Raw genomic sequence first — 18,117 nt, forward strand, 5'->3', positions numbered from 1 at the left:
TGGTCACCGGCTCCATCCCTGACTCTAACCGCCTCTTACCTCTTTGAGGGCAGCATCAGTGTGTGTCTGCAGGTCAGAGCTGTTCTCCTGCAACCGGTGCAGCTCCCGCTCATGAACACTGCCAGCCTCCTCCAGCTGAGAGCGAAGCTCCATTAACTCACTGGTCAGAGCTCCCACTGTGGCCTGCCGACAAAGTCAGGGAAACTTTAATGTCTTTAAAAAAAGTTCATGGTAGTACAGAATGGGAACAGAGTTCTAAAAAGGTCTATAATTACCCTCTCCTGTTCTTTGTAATGCGCTGCCTCTCTGGCCAGTCTGTCCAGCTCCAGGGTTGCAGTACCCAGCTCTGCCTGCAGGATGGACACTCTCTCAGACAGCACCGCCTTCTCTGCCTCCTTCTGGGACAGCATCTGAGAGAGGGAGAAAATAGAAAGGGCCTCTAGAACTGGGGATATGGATCACAACCTCATGAGAGTAGTCATCTCTTATTGACATTTGCTCTGCACTTCATTACAGACAAATGTAACGCAATGGTAAATCCAAGCACTGGCGGTAGTGCTATAGGTCCAGGGGTGTAAGAAATATTTTTGCTATTTTCACAGCTGGAATTAAGAGTGCAATAGCTGCAGGTGGCTCAAAATGGCTAGGTTTTGATTAATAAACAAGTTGTAGGTGTGAGAACGGCTTAGCAGCAGGTAGGGGCGGCAGGTAGCCTAGTGGTTAGAGCATTGGACTAGTAACCGAAAGGTTGCAAGATCGAATCCCTGAGCTGACAAGGTCAAAATCTGTCGTTCTGCCTCTGAACAAGGCAGTTAACCCAATGTTCCTAGGCCGTCATTGAAAATAAGAATTTGTTATTAACTGACTTGCCTAGTTAAATAAAGGTCAAATTAAAAATTAAAAAAGGGCTTGGCCATTCTCTGGTTAAAATCCCTAAGAATCTATTGATGCACCCGTGCGTCAATCTAAGTAACATAATTTAAAAAATCCACCAATTTAAGCTAGAGATTTTTTTGTTGTTGCATCGGCTACGTCTCAATCCACCACATATTGGCTTTCCGCATCTGCAGTGGAAGGTGGCTGAGCTACAACGGTGTTTGTCAGACCATGAGACATCCCAAAAATCGGTCTTCTCATGAAAGTGTCGGAACGATTTGGCATACAAACTAATGAGACACTCACGATAGTCTTCTCTGTTTTGCTCTACAACCGCCCAAAAAGTTGCCCATGCAAATGAATGGATGTATGGAGGTAGTTTGTTCCAACAAAAATAAGGGGTTAAATATGTGTCCCAAAAAATATATATATTCCTGAGCTTTCTTAAATCTCCTAGATATAGCACAGACACTTCAAAGCCTTTTACTGTCTTTTTTTTGGCCATTTATGAATGTGTTATTCAAAGTGTTTCTATTTTTATATAATTGTTGATACCTAAAGGGTCCTAAAATTCCAAATCAAATAGCTAAATGATCCAAGGTATGACCATCTTAAAACAATGACATATTTTAGCATTCCCCAACGGCTTAGACTTTTAGAGGTTTTAATCAACACATTCCATGGCTTAATACTGCATGTGCTTGTCTCAAGTTCTGTAGGTTACTGATGGTATTTACATTGCCCCCAACTTCAATTAGGCTGGGGGCATGGATTATTTTCATCCTGGTCCATTGTGTATTGATATACTACAGTTTATTAAATAGCATACACTACAGTAACGTGTAGGCTAATAGCAACAGTGTTTGCTTAATGCCCTATGTTCGGCATCAACGAGCTTAGCCTAGCCTACATGTCTTTACGCATCGCACTTTTCCGTCTTTGGTAACCGGATGAGAGGCGCTCTTTGAAGATGGGGATGGATACTTGAACAAGCAAAATGATGTATGCAGGTAGGCATATGTGTGTATGTTTAAGGATGTGCAGTACTGTATATTTTCAAATCAAGACACTCTGACGAATAGACGATTTAAAGCCGGCACTACAGGCTGAAATTACATTTTTGCAAATACCTATACATTTTGAGATTTGTTGGTATTTTGGCTCACTAATATTAGTATTTAAACACATAAAATGATCAAAATCTTGATGAAAATGTATATTTTCTTTTATTTATCTTACCATCAAAGTTTCATGAATCTTAACCACTTTAAAATGGTCATACATCCATAATTTCAAAACTCACAATTTTTAATTACACTTAAGTTAAAAGCCCTTTTCATAGAGAATGTAACAAATTGGAAAATATATATAGTAACTTAGTTTGAAGAGATGGTGATTGGATCTAAAAAGGTGTTTGGTAGTCTAAATTCAGTGTACTTGTCTTTAACTGCCATTTACTGAGAGTCAGACTCTTCCCACATGCCAACTCCTTTCCTCAGCTTCAGAAGCATCTGCTTTCACCAAATTGTGTGTGGTAATACTTAGATATATTCTCGAGACTTGCCCAGAGGGAATTGTTGATATGTTCTAAAAAATAAATTATCTCTCGATAATATATAATATAAAATGCATTTTATAAACATGGCTTTAGTATTTTACAGCTAGAAATATGAAAAAAAAATATGTATCCACAATCTGCTCTGAGTCAGTCCTGTCCTGGAGTGTCTTAATAAAATGAAACCAAAATATTTAGGGTGACTTAATCCAGTGTCCAGAAAAATGGATTGACAAATATGTGCATATTTAATGAGTTATTGCCTCATTTGCATATTTTACTACAATATTTCAGAACATTTCAGTAGACCATTTAAAACCTAATTTATTTATTTATATACTTGGCTAATGGCTAGGATAACAATATGCACCTACAGTGGGGAGAACAAGTATTTGATACACTGCCGATTTTCCTACTTACAAAGCATGTAGAGGCCTGTAATTTTTAACATAGGTACACTTCAACTGTGAGAGACGGAATCTAAAAAAATCAAAAAAATCCAGAAAATCACATTGTATGATTTTTAAGTAATTAATTTGTATTTTATTGCATGACATAAGTATTTGATACATCAGAAAAGCAGAACTAAATATTTGGTACAGAAACCTTTGTTTGCAATTACAGAGATCATACGTTTCCTGTAGTTCTTGACCAGGTTTGCACACACTGCAGCAGGGATTTTGGTCCACTCCTCCATACAGATCTTCTCCAGATCCTTCAGGTTTCGGGGCTGTCGCTGGGCAATACGGACTTTCAGCTCCCTCCAAAGATTTTCTATTGGGTTCAGGTCTGGAGACTGACTAGGCCACTCCAGGACCTTGAGATGCTTCTTACGGAGCCACTCCTTAGTTGCCCTGGCTGTGGGTCGTTGTCATGCTGGAAGACCCAGCCACGACCCATCTTCAATGCTCTTACTGAGGGAAGGAGGTTGTTGGCCAAGATCTCGTGATACATGGCCCCATCCTTCCTCCCCTCAATACGGTGCAGTCGTCCTGTCCCCTTTGCAGAAAAGCATCCCCAAAGAATTATGTTTCCACCTCCATGCTTCACGGTTGGGATGGTGTTCTTGGGGTTGTACTCATCCTTCTTCTTCCTCCAAACACGGCGAATGGAGTTTAAACCAAAAAGCTCTATTTTTGTCTCATCAGACCACATGACCTTCTCCCATTCCTCCTCTGGATCATCCAGATGGTCATTGGCAAACTTCAGACGGGCCTGGACATGCGCTGGCTTGAGCAGGGGGATCTTGCGTGCGCTGCAGGATTTTAATCCATGACGGCGTAGTGTGTTACTAATGGTTTTCTTTGAGACTGTGGTCCCAGCTCTCTTCAGCTCATTGACCAGGTCCTGCCGTGTAGTTCTGGGCTGATCCCTCACCTTCCTCATGATCATTGATGCCCCACGAGGTGAGATCTTGCAGGGAGCCCCAGACCGAGGGTGATTGACCGTCATCTTGAACTTCTTCCATTTTCTAATAATTGCGCCAACTGTTGTTGCCTTCTCACCAAGCTGCTTGCCTATTGTCCTGTAGCCCATCCCAGCCTTGTGCAGGTCTACAATTTTATCCCTGATGTCCTTACACAGCTCTCTGGTCTTGGCCATTGTGGAGAGGTTGGAGTCTGTTTGATTGAGTGTGTGGACAGGTGTCTTTTATACAGGTAACGAGTTCAAACAGGTGCAGTTAATACAGGTAATGAGTGGAGAACAGGAGGGCTTCTTAAAGAAAAACTAACAGGTCTGTGAGAGCCAGAATTCTTACTGGTTGGTAGGTGATCAAATACTTGTGTCATGCAATAAAATGCAAATTAATTACTTAAAAATCATACAATGTGATTTTCTGGATTTTTGTTTTAGATTCCGTCTCTCACAGTTGAAGTGTACCTATGTTAAAAATTACAGACCTCTACATGCTTTTGGCAGTGTATCAAATACTTGTTCTCCCCACTGTATGTGATGCTTCTAAACCAGCCTTGATTAAGGGGAAGGTAGGCAATGCTTGGTTTTTAATCAATTTAAACGGGATGGAAACCAATAATTTTTTTATGTTTCTACACTGAACAAAAATATTAAAAACGCAACATGCAACAATTTATACGATTTTACAGTTCATATTAGGAAATCAATCAATCAATTGAAATAAATTCATTAAGCCCTAATCTATGAATTTCACGACTTATAGATACATACAGATACAGTATGCATCGGTTGGTCACAGATACTTTAAAAAAAGGTAGGGACGTGAATCAGAAATCCAGTCAGTATCTGGTGTGACCACCATTTGCCTCATGCAGCGCGACACCTCTCCTTCGCATAGAGTTGATCAGGCTGTTGATTGTGGCCTGTGGAATGTTGTCCCTCTCCTCTTCAATGGCTGTGCGAAGTTTCTGGATATTGGTGGGAACTGGAACACGCTGTCATACAAGTCGATCCAGAGCATCCCAAACATGCTCAATGGGTGACATGTCTGGAGAGTATGCAGGCCATGGAAGAACTGGGACATTTTCAGCTTCCAGGAATTGTGTACAGATCCTTGCGACATGGTGCTGTGCATATTCATGCTGAAACATGAGGTGATGGCGGCGGATGAATGGCACGACAATGGGCCTCAGGATCTTCTCACAGTATCTCTGTGCATTCAAATTGCCATCGATAAAATGCAATTGTGTTTGTTGTCCATAGCTTATGTCGGCCGATACCATAACCCCACCGCCAGCATGGGGCACTATGTTCTCAACGTTGACATCAGCAACTCGCCCACACGATGCCATACACGCTGTCTGCCATCTGCCCGGTACTGTTTAAACCAGGATTCATCTGTGAAAAGCACACTTCCCCAGCATGCCAGTGGCCATCGAAGGTGAGCATTTGCCCACTGAACTCGGTTACGACGCCTAACTGCAGTTGGGTCAAGACCCTGGTGAGGACGACGAGCACGCAGATGAGCTTTTTGAGATGGTTTCTGACAGTTTGTGCAGAAATTATTGTGTAAACCAACAGTTTCATCAGCTTTCCGGGTGGCTGGTCTCAGATGATCCCACAGGTTAAGAAGCTGGATGTGGAGGTCCTGGGCTGGTGTGGTTACACGTGGTCTGTGGCTGTGAGGCCAGATGGACGCACTGCCAAATTCTCTAAAACGATGTTGGAGGCGGCTTATGGTAGAGAAATAAAAATGATGTTATCTGGCAACAGCTCTGGTGGACATTCCTGCAGTCAGCATGCCAATTGCACACTCCCTCAAAACTTGAGACATCTGTGGCATTGTGTTGTGTGACAAAACTGCACATTTTCGAGTGGCCATTTATTGTTCCCAGCAGAAGGTATGTCCTGTGTAGTGATCATGCTGTTTAATCAGCTTCTTGATATGCCACACCTGTCAGGTGGATGGATTATCTTGGCAAAGGAAAAATGCCCACTAACAGGTATGTAAACAAATCTAGGCACAACATTTGGGAGAAATACGCTTTGTGTGTGTATGGAACATTTCTGGAATTTTTTATTTCAGCTCATGAAACATGGACCAACACTTAACATGTTGCGTTAATATTTTTTTTCTGTATAAATACAAGATTCACCAGCACAGAATGCACGTCTCTCTTCCATGGGCAATGTGCGTCGTGGCTGGATAGGCTGCGCTTCCGCTCTCATAATTCATGCCATTTTTAACTGCGTTAGCGTTAAGACCTGCTTTTTGTGGGTCTTACAACTTCCCATTAGCGCTGCATAAAATGGTAACTTTTGCGCTTGTTTTTAAGGACACACCTCAAATATTGCCATCCCTCCCACCTCAGTGCAAACGAGTTGATGTAAGACAGGTTAATTGCCAAACCTGGCGTTAGGGCTGGAAAATGCCAGTGCACAGGTTTTACATGACACTTGCCCCTCAGACCTTAGCGCTAGCTGAATATAGAGCCCGCATTGTGTTTGTATGGTCTCTCAGATGTGCCTGACCTGTTGTTTCTCTGTCTCTGCCTGTAGCAGACTCTGGTCTCTGTCGTGCTGCAGACTCCTCACTTCATCTTTCAGGTCCTCTTGGTCTCTCTCGGCTCTGAGGAGCTGCTCCTCTGCCTCCTGTCTGACCTGTCGCAGTGCCCCCTCCTGTTCAAACTCCAGACTGCGACGCAGGGCCTCCTGGAGAACAAACACACTCAGTTGTTCATGTTCATTGTATGGGTTAAACCAGCCCAAATAAAGAACATGAACAACTGAGTAGAGTCAAGACCTACAGTGAGACACCTTGGGCAAAGCAAGAAAAAACAAGAACACATTTCTTTACAGTAAAACCATCCAAATAGTGCTCTTACTGCTAGCACAAACACCTCTCCAAACAGGACTAGACAGACAAACACAATCCAGCCTAAGCCCTCCTCACCTTCTCAGCGGTCAGTCTCTCTGCCTCCTCCTGGTGGTCAGTGATGGCGGTGTGGAGGGCCTGCTGGTACTCCTGCTGGGTGGTTGTCAGGGCCTGGCTCAAAGCCTCTCTCTCCCTCTCACTCTGCGCCAGCACATTCTCCCCATCCGCACGCACACGCCTCAGCTCCGCTACACAGGACAATATCAAACATGATGACCAGTTTTACACCTGTGTTCATACAGTCTCAGTCATACAGCAGATACACCATCAAACGCAGCAACAGTTTTCTACTAAGGGTTGTAACCCTCTTCACTCACAGCCCCGTTCATATATGGGTTGAAAATGGCAGATTTTGTCATTGTAAACACCTCATTTGGATCACAGTGGCTGTAGAGTAACATGCTATACATGACACCAGAGCCCCGGTTCTCCACTTCACAGAGCTGAATGGGTTTTGGCTGACAGCCTTTATAAACTTGAGCACTGTGCGCGACTTGAAGAGGCCCATCCCTCCGACTAATCGGCTACTTTTGCACATTTGTTGTTGTCCGAGTGAGGGAAATGCTGTAAATTGAGAGGAGTCTATGTGTTTTGAAAGATGAGACGTTGAGAATTATAATAAATACCGCTTTGGTGTCATACAAGCAAACCACACACCCGTGAGTCCAAATGTTTACTTCACATTTCCGTATTAGAAAACGCATGTAATTTACAGTATCATCGTTTATGATCGCTATGGCATGTGCTCCACCCCGGGTTGTCCTGAACAGAATGAGCCTGTTTGTCGCATTGTGTTGAACATTTGCCACAGAACAAGCACTTGAATGCACTCATGACTCCACAAAATTACAATCTGTTTGTAGGAAGTGGCCTTGGAAAGCCTAACACTGTAAGATCGTATTTTATAACTTAGCTAGCCACGTTGGCAATAGAATAAGCTTTCAAATCATGCCCAACTGCCCCAGATTGGGATTTACAGTATAATGGAACATTTTGGGATTGCGTTTTGTCTTATTTTGCACCTATTCCAAAATGTCAATGAATATTGTTATTATGTTACTGAATGTATTTTCAGATTTCATTATTAACAAATGCTGTGAAAAGTGCAGTAAATGTAAAATGCACATAAAATCAACAGTATAATGTTTGGATTCAGTCTTGTGTCAGGTGAACTGTTGTGTCCTTTCCCCATAATCTCCAAAGTGTTTTCTTTCAATTGCTACCCTGGTCATGCATATGCTTTTTATAGTTCTGTTAGAACCTTTTCAATTTGGCCATATCCATATAGCCCAATTTCCACGAGTGTAAGGGGTTAAACACAGGTTTCTATTTCCTGATCTATGGCTCTCTCCCTCAATGTTCCTTAACCATTTTCTTCCATTCCAACATATCCATCCTCCCCTCTTCCTTTCTTACTCTCACAGACTTTCTCTCCTACCTATTCTCCTCTTCTCACCCATTTATTTCATTTCTCTCTAAATGGTCATTTATTTCTCATCCTCCTCTCTGTCTCTCTCCATCTCTCACCGGTGGTGGTCTCCCGGAGTAGCCGCAGGCTCTGGTTCTCTGCTTCTAGCTGCTCTCTGCGAAACTCGAGCTGAACCAGCTGCTGCTGCACCTCAAACAGGCTGGTCTCCAAGGCCTCCCGTTCCGACCTGCAGGGGCATGGACACTAATATTAGGGACCAATTCGTCAACACACACACAGAAATACACACACCGTCGGTCAGACACACACAGATCTCTCACCTGAATGAGGCCAACTCCTCTGTTAGTGTGGCGTTCTCTCTCTCCGATGCAGTCAGCTGGACCACCAGCCCCGCCCTCTCCCTGACCAGCTCCGCCCGGCCCCGCCCTACTTCCTCCAGAGCCACGCCCTGTCTCTGTTCCTCACCGCGGGCCATGCCCAATTCCGCCCCCAGAGAGCTCACCTCGCCACACAGCTGTCAGCAGAGAGACACACAGGTACATGCAGTAAAACTGTACACATTTACAGACAAAGGTTCACTGGAACAACAAGGTTTCAGAACCCAGCGATTTTCATGCACTGTTAATTACTGATTAGTCCAGAGTGACAGACACTCTTTCTTGCCAGATTCCCATTCAGAGTGAAGAGGACCCTCATTATTTACCTGAGTGACTTTGTCCTGCAGCTTCACTCTTTCGGCCCTGAGGCTCTGAAGCTCCGCCTCCATCCCCACCCTGCTCAGCTCAGACTCCTGCAGGGATTGGTGGAGGGCGAGGCGGGCGGAGTCCAACTCTAGCCTGTCCTGCTCCAATCGGACGAGCTCATCTCTGATGGTCATCTTCTCCTGCTCCGCTTCATGTTTCTGGGCCTGCAGGTGGGCCTTCTCCTCTTCAAGCTGAGAGAGAAACATAGACACATATGAGAGACAGGACAGGTGTGCAAAGCTTACATTTAAAACTACAAGCGATCCTGATAGGCAATAGGCATACCATGATACCATGGCTTACAGAAAACATATTAGCAAGGTCAATGCTTTGTTTTGATGAAGATGACATGGTTACTCATGCATCAGTTCTACACTGCTCAAATAAATAAAGGGAACACTAAAATAACACATCCTAGATCTGAATGAATGAAATAATCTTATTAAATACTTCTTTCTTTACATAGTTGAATGTGCTGACAACAAAATCACACAAAAATAATCAATGGAAATCCAATTTATCAACCCATGGAGGTCTGGATTTGGAGTCACACTCAAGATTAAAGTGGAAAACCACACTACAGGCTGATCCAACTTTGATGTAATGTCCTTAAAACAAGTCAAAATGAGGCTCAGTAGTGTGTGTGGCCTCCAGGTGCCTGTATGTCCTCCCTACAATGCCTGGGCATGCTCCTGATGAGGTGGCGGACTCCTGGACAGTCTGTGGTGCAACGTGGCGTTGGTGGATGGAGCGAGACATGATGTCCCAGATGTGCTCAATTGGATTCAGGTCTGGGGAACGGGCGGGCCAGTCCATAGCATCAATGCCTTCCTCTTGCAGGAACTGCTGACATACTCCAGCCACATGAGGTCTAGCATTGTCTTGCATTAGGAGGAACCCAGGGCCAACCGCACCAGCATATGGTCTCACAAGGGGTCTGAGGATCTCATCTCGGTACCTAATGGCAGTCATGCTACCTCTGGCGAGCACATGGAGGACTGTGCGGCCCCCCAAAGAAATGCCACCCCACACCATGACTGACCCACTGCCAAACCGGTCATGCTGGAGGATGTTGCAGGCAGCAGAACGTTCTCCACGGCGTCTCCAGACTCTGTCACGTCTGTCACATGTGCTCAGTGTGAACCTGCTTTCAACTGTGAAGAGCACAGGGCGCCAGTGGCGAATTTGCCAATCTTGGTGTTCTCTGGCAAATGCCAAACGTCCTGCACGGTGTTGGGCTGTAAGCACAACCCCCACCTGTGGACGTCGGGCCCTCACACCACCCTCATGGAGTCTGTTTCTGACCGTTTGAGCAGACACATGCACATTTGTGGCCTGCTGGAGGTCATTTTGCAGGGCTCTGGCAGTGCTTCTCCTGCTCCTCCTTGCACAAAGGCGGAGGTAGCGGTCCTGCTGCTGGGTTGTTGCCCTCCTACGGCCTCCTCCACGTCTCCTGATGTACTGGCCTGTCTCCTGGTAGCGCCTCCATGCTCTGGACACTACGCTGACAGACACAGCAAACCTTCTTGCCACAGCTCGCATTGATGTGCCATCCTGGATGAGCTGCACTACCTGAGCCACTTGTGTGGGTTGTAGACTCCGTCTCATGCTACCACTAGAGTCAAAGCACCGCCAGCATTCAAAAGTGACCAAAACATCAGCCAGGAAGCATAGGAACTGAGAAGTGGTCTGTGGTCACCACCTGCAGAACCACTCCTTTATTGGGGGTGTCTTGCTAATTGCCTATAATTTCCACCTGTTGTCTATTCCATTTGCACAACAGCATGTGAAATGTATTGTCAATCAGTGTTGCTTCCTAAGTGGACAGTTTGATTTCACAGAAGTGTGATTGACTTGGAGTTACATTGTGTTGTTTAAGTGTTCCCTTTATTTTTTTGAGCAGTGTATATGACATCCACCACAAGTGTCAGTCAAATGTTGATCAAGGTGTTGGTCCCACCTGGCTGATGATGGAGTTGAGGTCAGACTTGTCCTGGGCCAGGCCCTCATTCATGCTGCCCATCTTGGCCAGAGAGTCTCGGAGGGCTGCCTCCTCAGAGTGAAGCTTGTTGACCAGCAGAGAGAGCTCTGCATTACTGCTCTCAGCCTGGGGGACCGGGGACAAAACATACAAGGATATGTAACACAGAGGATAGGTAACCTTTCAACATAGAACAGAGAGGAAGTTAAAGGGACCAAAAGTATGACAAGCAAACACAAGAGGAGCCAGAGAGTTATCGTGACATCTGTATCTGTGTGTGCGTCATACCCGGGCCAAAGCCTCAGTGAGCTGGGTCTTCTCTCCTTTCAGCAGCTGCCTCTCCACCTCTGCCTGGTGGTGAGTCTCTCTCACTGTAGACAGCTCCCCTCTCTGGACAGACGCCCGGCTCTCACTCTGCTCCCACTGTTTCTGACTGTGGGGACAGGTACCAGGGACAGAGGACAAGGGTAGGAATAGTTATGTACAGTATACTTGCAATCTCCTCCTTCTAATTCTCATAATTTACTACCCTCGTCTCCTCCTTTCTCATAATTTCATAATTTCCCTCATCACTCTCTCCCTTCCACCTTTATTTTCACACACTCTCACTCACACTCTGTCGGTCTCTGCCTTGGCCCGGTCTCTCTCCTGCAGCGCGTCCACCTTCTCCTCTCTCTCGTGATCCCTCTCTCTCTGGGCCGACGTCACGGCCTGTTGCAGCTTCTCACAGTCCATCTGCAGAATCTGGGCCTTGATCAGAGCTGCCTGGGCTGCCTTCTCCACAGCCACCTTCTCACTGACAGGATAGAGACAAAGAACACAACAGGACAATGGATACATTAGAAATATCTACTGAAATATAACCATTAACATGCATAGAGTAAGTGTTCTTTAACCAGGGCACTGAGAGCAGACACTTCCTGGTCCTAAATGGTTTACCATCACCCAAGTTGTGTTAGAAGTCTGCCTGAGCCCTCCTGGTTTTACCTAGCCAGTGTGTCCCTGTCTTGTTTCAGACGGTCTCTCTCTCTCTGTGTGGTGTCCTTCTCTCTCTGAACTCCATCCCTCTCTCCATGCAGGGTCTGACTGCGCTGTTCCGCCTCCCGCTTGGCTGACTCCGCCTCTGCTAGCTGCCTGCGCAGCAATTGTACTGATGACTGGGCAGAGGACAGACGACCACGGACCTCCTGTGGACCAGAGAGACAGAGGCAGATGAGACAGTGGGACACTGAACACTGAAAGTGATACAGAGGAACAAAGAAACTCAAGATAACTTTTATAGAAGAAGTTTGTATAGGAAAGTTTGACAATGTAACATTGGAATAAAGCAACCTCAATTTCCAATCCCAGTGAATAAATATAGTAAACCCATATAGATAGTAGTAGATGTGTTAATGTGTCCAGCTGCAGCAGAGGGACAGTGTGGAGGGGGTACCTGCAGCTGGAGATGTCTGCTGTTGACAGCAGACCGCAGGGCTGACAGGCTGGCCTCTGGGACGGTGGCCAACGAGGAGTAACGCCTGGGAGAGGTGGATCCCCATGGTGATGAGGAGCGGTGAGGGGAGGAGACACGGAGAAGAGCCAATAGAGGAGCCCCAGTGTTCTCCTGGTCTGCTTCTGATGACGAGTCCCCATCGGATAAGACAGTCTGGGAAGAGGATTCAATAAAGGGTTTTGGTCAAAGTTTCCGTTTGTTTGTGTGTGTGTGTGTGTGTGTGTGTGTGTGTGTGTGTGTGAGTGAGTGAGTGAGTGAGTGAGTGAGTGAGTGAGTGAGTGAGTGAGTGAGTGAGTGACTGAGTGAGTGACTGAGTGAGTGACTGAGTGAGTGAGTGAGTTGTACCTGGGCAATGTCTCTCAGTGTGTCCAGTAGTGTTTCAGTATGAGCCCTCATCACCTGCATGTCTGTCTCATCGTTGCCACTCTGCTCCTGCAGAAGAACAATAGTGAGAAGGGAGGGGTATGAAGGCTAAGGAGGGCTAATGGCTACAGGAAGTATCTCTGCTGGGTTCACACAGGCCAGTCTCTCACCTCCAGTCTCCTGGTCAGTGAGGCCACGTCTCTGTCTCTCTCCTCACTCTGGCCCTTCAGCCTCTCCACCTCTCGCACTGCATCTGACAGCCTGACCATAAACACACAGACCCCTTAGCATACCATGGAATCTCTGCGATGCACGTTACACTCCTGATTTGTCTACCACCACCAGGCAGATCAGGCTGCCAGTTACTAAACACAAAGACACAGAGACAGACAGACAGACAGACAGACAGACAGACAGACAGACAGACAGACAGACAGACAGACAGACAGACAGACAGACAGACAGACAGACAGACAGACAAGAGTCTGAATCCCATAGGGCTCTGCTCAAAACTATTGTACTATGTAGGGTGCCATTTTGGACGCAGACAGTGACTGAGCAGTGTTCAGTTCTCTCTGACCCGGGGCCTCATTTATAAAACTGTGCGGAGGATTCACATCAAAAGGTGGGGTACGGACAAAACGCAGAAAGTGCTTACGCACAAAACTATTCTGATCTATAACACAAGTCCCATGCCAGTTTCCCTTTATGAATCACAATCAACTCGAAAATTGGCGCACGTGAGCGAGCGTCTTGTCCCACCCTTTTAACGCCCATTGTTGCCTATGAACAGTCAACGAGACGCCCCTAATTAATTTTCACGCCCCTAATTAATTTTCATTGGGATTTGACGACAATGACGACAAATCCTGACAGAAAGGCTGAAAAAAGAAATTTACCCAGTGTGAAATGGAAGTTCTTGTAGGTTGAAGCAAGAAAACATATACTGTTTGGTGGACACAGTGTGAGCATTACAAATGCTAATAAGGCGTTAGTGGCAGCATGTGGCGGACGCTGTGAATGCTGCTGGCTCAGGTCAGACCCTCTCAGAAATAAAAAACAAGTGGTCCGACAAAAGTGGAGGCCAAAAGGCGCATAGCCACACACAGACAACGTGTTTGTGCCACGGACGGGGAAAGGGGACACCGGAGCTCAACCCCCTTGATGAGCGACTTGCCGGTATTGTCGGGGAATCCCTCCTGAGTGGAGTAGTGACGGAGGTGGAGGGGGACACGGACATGCAAGATGCACCGGATGATCCACATACGTAATTAGTATTCCCTCGTTTGAAAAGAGTAAACCAAATGCATTCAAGTTGTGTTTTAAAATGTATTTACACAAACAATTGTGACATTTTCTATAGTTTTTAGTTGCTGCGTGTTCTACGGGGGTGGTGGTGCTGCAGCTGAGCAGGAGCTGAGTGCGCCCAGCCCCAGCGTCTCCACTGCACCTCGTGCTTCACAACCCTCCAGCGGCCATGTCCTCACAGATGCAGTCCTGCAAACGCAAAGAGACACCATCGACGCTATTAACGAGGTTGCCAAGGAGTTGAAGTGGGGCAGGCACGGCCAAATATTCCAACAGTGCCAAAGCAGCCATTGTGCGTCATTATGCATTGTAATTGCATGCCGTTTTATACCCACCCATTTGATTGTCAAAGCTACCCAATTGCGTAACACCTTCAGGTATGGTAATTACCCTGATTGTAACTGACAGTGACAGGGCCATCACATTGACAGTTCTGCGCAACATGTGATAATAATATATGAAACTGTATACTCGTATCTGCCCGACTGAGGCATCGAAAACGGCATCAGTTTAAACGTAATTTGTCTTACTGTTCACCTTATTATTTACGAGAATACATTTCATAACATGCAAGTATTGTTTAGTAATTACAGATCCAATTAAATATGATTCCCGATTAAACTAGACAACATATTTGAGTTTTTTTGTTGTTGTTGTGTGCACTCCAGGGAACTCTTCATATATAATACGTGAGAGGTAATATTTTACATTTATTTTACACAATGGTATCAATTTCAAAGCGTTTCTCCATCAGAGTCGTAGTTTCTCATTTCTCCAGTTTATGTGTGTACGTATGGGTCATGGAGGACCACACATACTCCCGTCAAGTTGGTTTTTTATATCCCAATGTTTGCTTCGAAATTGGCGTACACCTTCTTTTGTGCCTACGCAACGTTTATAAATGAGACCCCTGGTGTTCAGTTCTCTCTCTGACCTGGTGTTCAGTTCTCTCCCTGACCTGGTGTTCAGTTCTCTCCCTGACCTGGTGTTCAGTTCTCTCCCTGACCTGGTGTTCAGTTCTCTCCCTGACCTGGTGTTCAGTTCTCTCCCTGACCTGGTGTTCAGTTCTCTCTCTGACCTGGTGTTCAGTTCTCTCTCTGACCTGGTGTTCAGTTCTCTCTCTGACCTGGTGTTCAGTTCTCTCTCTGACCTGGTGTTCAGTTCTCTCTCTGACCTGGTGTTCAGTTCTCTCCCTGACCTGGTGTTCAGTTCTCTCTCTGACCTGGTGTTCAGTTCTCTCTCTGACCTGGTGTTCAGTTCTCTCTCTGACCTGGTGTTCAGTTCTCTCCCTGACCTGGTGTTCAGTTCTCTCTCTGACCTGGTGTTCAGTTCTCTCCCTGACCTGGTGTTCAGTTCTCTCCCTGACCTGGTGTTCAGTTCTCTCTCTGACCTGGTGTTCAGTTCTCTCTCTGACCTGGCGTTGAGCTCAGCCCTTTCAGCATCAGTCCTGGTCTGCAGGCTCATCATTTCAGCCACCCGTTCTCTGAGCTGCAGCTCCAGCTGCCCTCGCAGCACCACCTCCCGCTCCAGAGCCAGAGTCGCCCCTCCCTCCCGGCTGCGCAGCGTGGAGGACAGGCTGGAGCAGGACGACTGGACAGAGTGGGAGGCCCGGGCCAGCTCGTTACGCATGTCTGACAAGTCCCTGGCAGGGGAAAAGGGGAAATATGAAAGAATTCAAAGACACAAGCATGCAACTATATAATGGAGTGCATTTATGCAGTGTGTTGTGAGTTAGTTGTTCGGACCTCTCTGTGGCGCTCTTCAGCTCACAGACCTGTCTACGGAAGCCCACCACCTGTCGCCATACGGATAGCAGACGACTGTGCTCACTGCTGAAATAACTGTGGAAAGACTAAGAGATAGAAATTGTGAAATGTCAATGTCACGTGACAGAAAATAAGAGAAGTGCTTCTAATGAAAACAGAAAAATGAAAACAGCCATCCACAAAAACTATAATACACACTTCCTCCTCCCTCCTCCAATCAGACTCCCTCTGCTCCAGCTCCTCCCTGGATTTGGACCAATCAGCAGTGAGTCTGCGTATGTCCTGGCTGAGTGCCTCATTGGCCAGTCCTGCCTGCTCCAACTGCTCTCTCAGCATGGCGTTCACTGCAGACAGACTGCTGCTCCTGTGGAGCGTAACACGGCATTGCATCAATTGCATTGAATTCTGTACGTCATTAGTTTCATTGCTGATTGGCCCAGGCAGATTCCAATCACTAACCTTTGCTGCTCCTCCTCCAACCGGATGAGAGCATTTTCCAGGTCGCCGCATGGATCCTCCTCGTCTCGATGGTGGCTGTTGTTGGACATATCACAACGACCCTAAAGGGAAATAAGAATGACAGCTATGCATCAGATGTGAATTGTAGATTAACTCAATGTTGTTACTAAATGGCATGGTTAGTTGATTCAGAATGTCTCCATAGTGGTGTAGAGCAGTACGAACACTCAGTCTGTGCTGCTCCAGCTCCGAGGACTTCTCCACTAGAGTCTGCTCTAGATCTCCACACCTCTTCTTGTACTGCAGGACCTGGAGGGGAGGACACAGTGAGGTGATCTGCTCTCTGACTGGTGACATAACATAGAATAGCTAATCAGCATCAGGTTCCCATTTGTCACCATCAAATGTTTTCATTCTTAGTAGGAGAGTCTGTAGGACAGTGATGTCATACAGAAAGACATCTATGAGGTTCATGAACTTACATCCCGTATTACAACCATGAAAAGAAAACACTGCCATCACCTGCTTTACGTTCATGTGTGTGTTCTTCTGTTGACAACTGAGAGGGTTGACAGACAATTACTGGCCTATAAATGAACTAGTAAAACACCCTTTAACCTCCAAATAAATGGGAGGTGAATGGAAACAGATGCATCATAGTGTGATACCTTGGCCTGCAATTTCTGCACCAGCTGAGCCTGTCTTTGCTGGCCCTCCTGGTAGGCTGTGAGTTTACGCTTGTAGGCTGCCTGTTCCTCGTCCAGACGCCGGCGCAGGTCCATGTTCTGCTGAGCCTGGCTGCGAGACTCTGGTGAATCCCGCTCCCCGTCACCTGTCTCCAGGCGGAGCGCCTGCTCGAGCTATGTGGATGAGAACACATGGGGGGGATGATGCACAGGGGGAGTCGCGGCCTTACGCTTCAGAGCACTAGAACTCAGACTGATATGTAACCACTGTCTTTCTTCAGGTTTGCCAGGTATGCTATAGAAAATAAATATATTTAAATATGCTGAAATGTTTTACCATTATTCTATGTTAAAAATTCTGAATTATTGCATGGTGCAAGGTAGTACATTTGCATCTACCCACCCCTATCTGACCAAAATGGTTTCTCCGAGGGCTCTGTGATTGAGGAGCTGTAAGCAGCACTGTAATGAATGTTCAGGGCCTCCATGGAGAACACCACAGTTCAGTCTAGCAGTAAACACAAACCTGTCTCCATAGGAACCTCTGTAGGTCTCAACAATTGGGTCTATACAGATAAGCCTCTCTGTATTCTACATTTACATAAAGTACTGACGTGGATTCATGTTATAGTAGCCTGGATGTTGGATTTTAGCATTACATTTACATTAGTCTCATTTGTCAGAAGAGTCATTTTAACTGCAGGTTATCTGAATCACCATTTGAAGAACATTTGAAGATCAAAGGTAACATAAGAGATATTTCCGGTTTGTTTTAGAGCTGACAATCTTGCATGTACAACCACATTTAGTTAGGCTAAATTCTAACGCCATACTACTGAGCCCCCCCCACTCTGGCCTGATCCCCCCCCCCCCCCTCCTCCCCTCTGTTTACAATCACCAGGGGTGACGAACGCCATAGCAACATGCCACTTCACTTCATTCCAGTCCCGTAACCAAGGAGACGGACAAAACTCTTCCAAGCAGACAAAGAAAATAGTAAAGGGAGAATTGAGATAGGGGTACATTGGTATTCCTTATATGTGTCTGTCAAATGCCCCTCTGTGGGCTACTTTGTCTTTAGTGTTTGGTGTATGGCAACCCTCCT

At 46.0% G+C, this 18,117-nt stretch overlaps 1 protein-coding gene across 6 annotated transcripts in view; it reads right to left on the reverse strand.

The window, feature by feature from the left end:
* The window catches only part of LOC106565640 (rootletin), a 48,825-nt gene that overhangs the window by 23,885 nt on the left and 6,823 nt on the right, over positions 1-18,117 (reverse strand). For 4 of the 6 annotated variants that reach the window (XM_014132968.2, XM_014132967.1, XM_045691674.1 and 1 more), the window contains exons 4-23: positions 16,995-17,186; positions 16,552-16,635; positions 16,327-16,427; positions 16,066-16,231; positions 15,847-15,953; positions 15,492-15,743; positions 12,964-13,054; positions 12,776-12,862; positions 12,371-12,583; positions 11,923-12,122; positions 11,549-11,731; positions 11,224-11,368; positions 10,915-11,061; positions 8,915-9,145; positions 8,532-8,725; positions 8,310-8,437; positions 6,801-6,970; positions 6,380-6,559; positions 276-410; positions 40-183 (exon numbers count right to left, since the gene is read on the reverse strand). In XM_014132968.2, the coding sequence (XP_013988443.1) occupies positions 40-183; positions 276-410; positions 6,380-6,559; positions 6,801-6,970; positions 8,310-8,437; positions 8,532-8,725; positions 8,915-9,145; positions 10,915-11,061; positions 11,224-11,368; positions 11,549-11,731; positions 11,923-12,122; positions 12,371-12,583; positions 12,776-12,862; positions 12,964-13,054; positions 15,492-15,743; positions 15,847-15,953; positions 16,066-16,231; positions 16,327-16,427; positions 16,552-16,635; positions 16,995-17,186 (3,150 nt within the window). The remainder of the gene's footprint in view (positions 1-39; positions 184-275; positions 411-6,379; positions 6,560-6,800; positions 6,971-8,309; positions 8,438-8,531; positions 8,726-8,914; positions 9,146-10,914; positions 11,062-11,223; positions 11,369-11,548; positions 11,732-11,922; positions 12,123-12,370; positions 12,584-12,775; positions 12,863-12,963; positions 13,055-15,491; positions 15,744-15,846; positions 15,954-16,065; positions 16,232-16,326; positions 16,428-16,551; positions 16,636-16,994; positions 17,187-18,117) is intronic. The other 2 variants (XM_014132969.1, XM_014132966.1) reach the window with 1 other exon arrangement.

This window comes from Salmo salar, chromosome ssa12, assembly GCF_905237065.1.
Source record: "Salmo salar chromosome ssa12, Ssal_v3.1, whole genome shotgun sequence".
NCBI classification, from domain to species: Eukaryota; Metazoa; Chordata; class Actinopteri; order Salmoniformes; family Salmonidae; genus Salmo; species Salmo salar.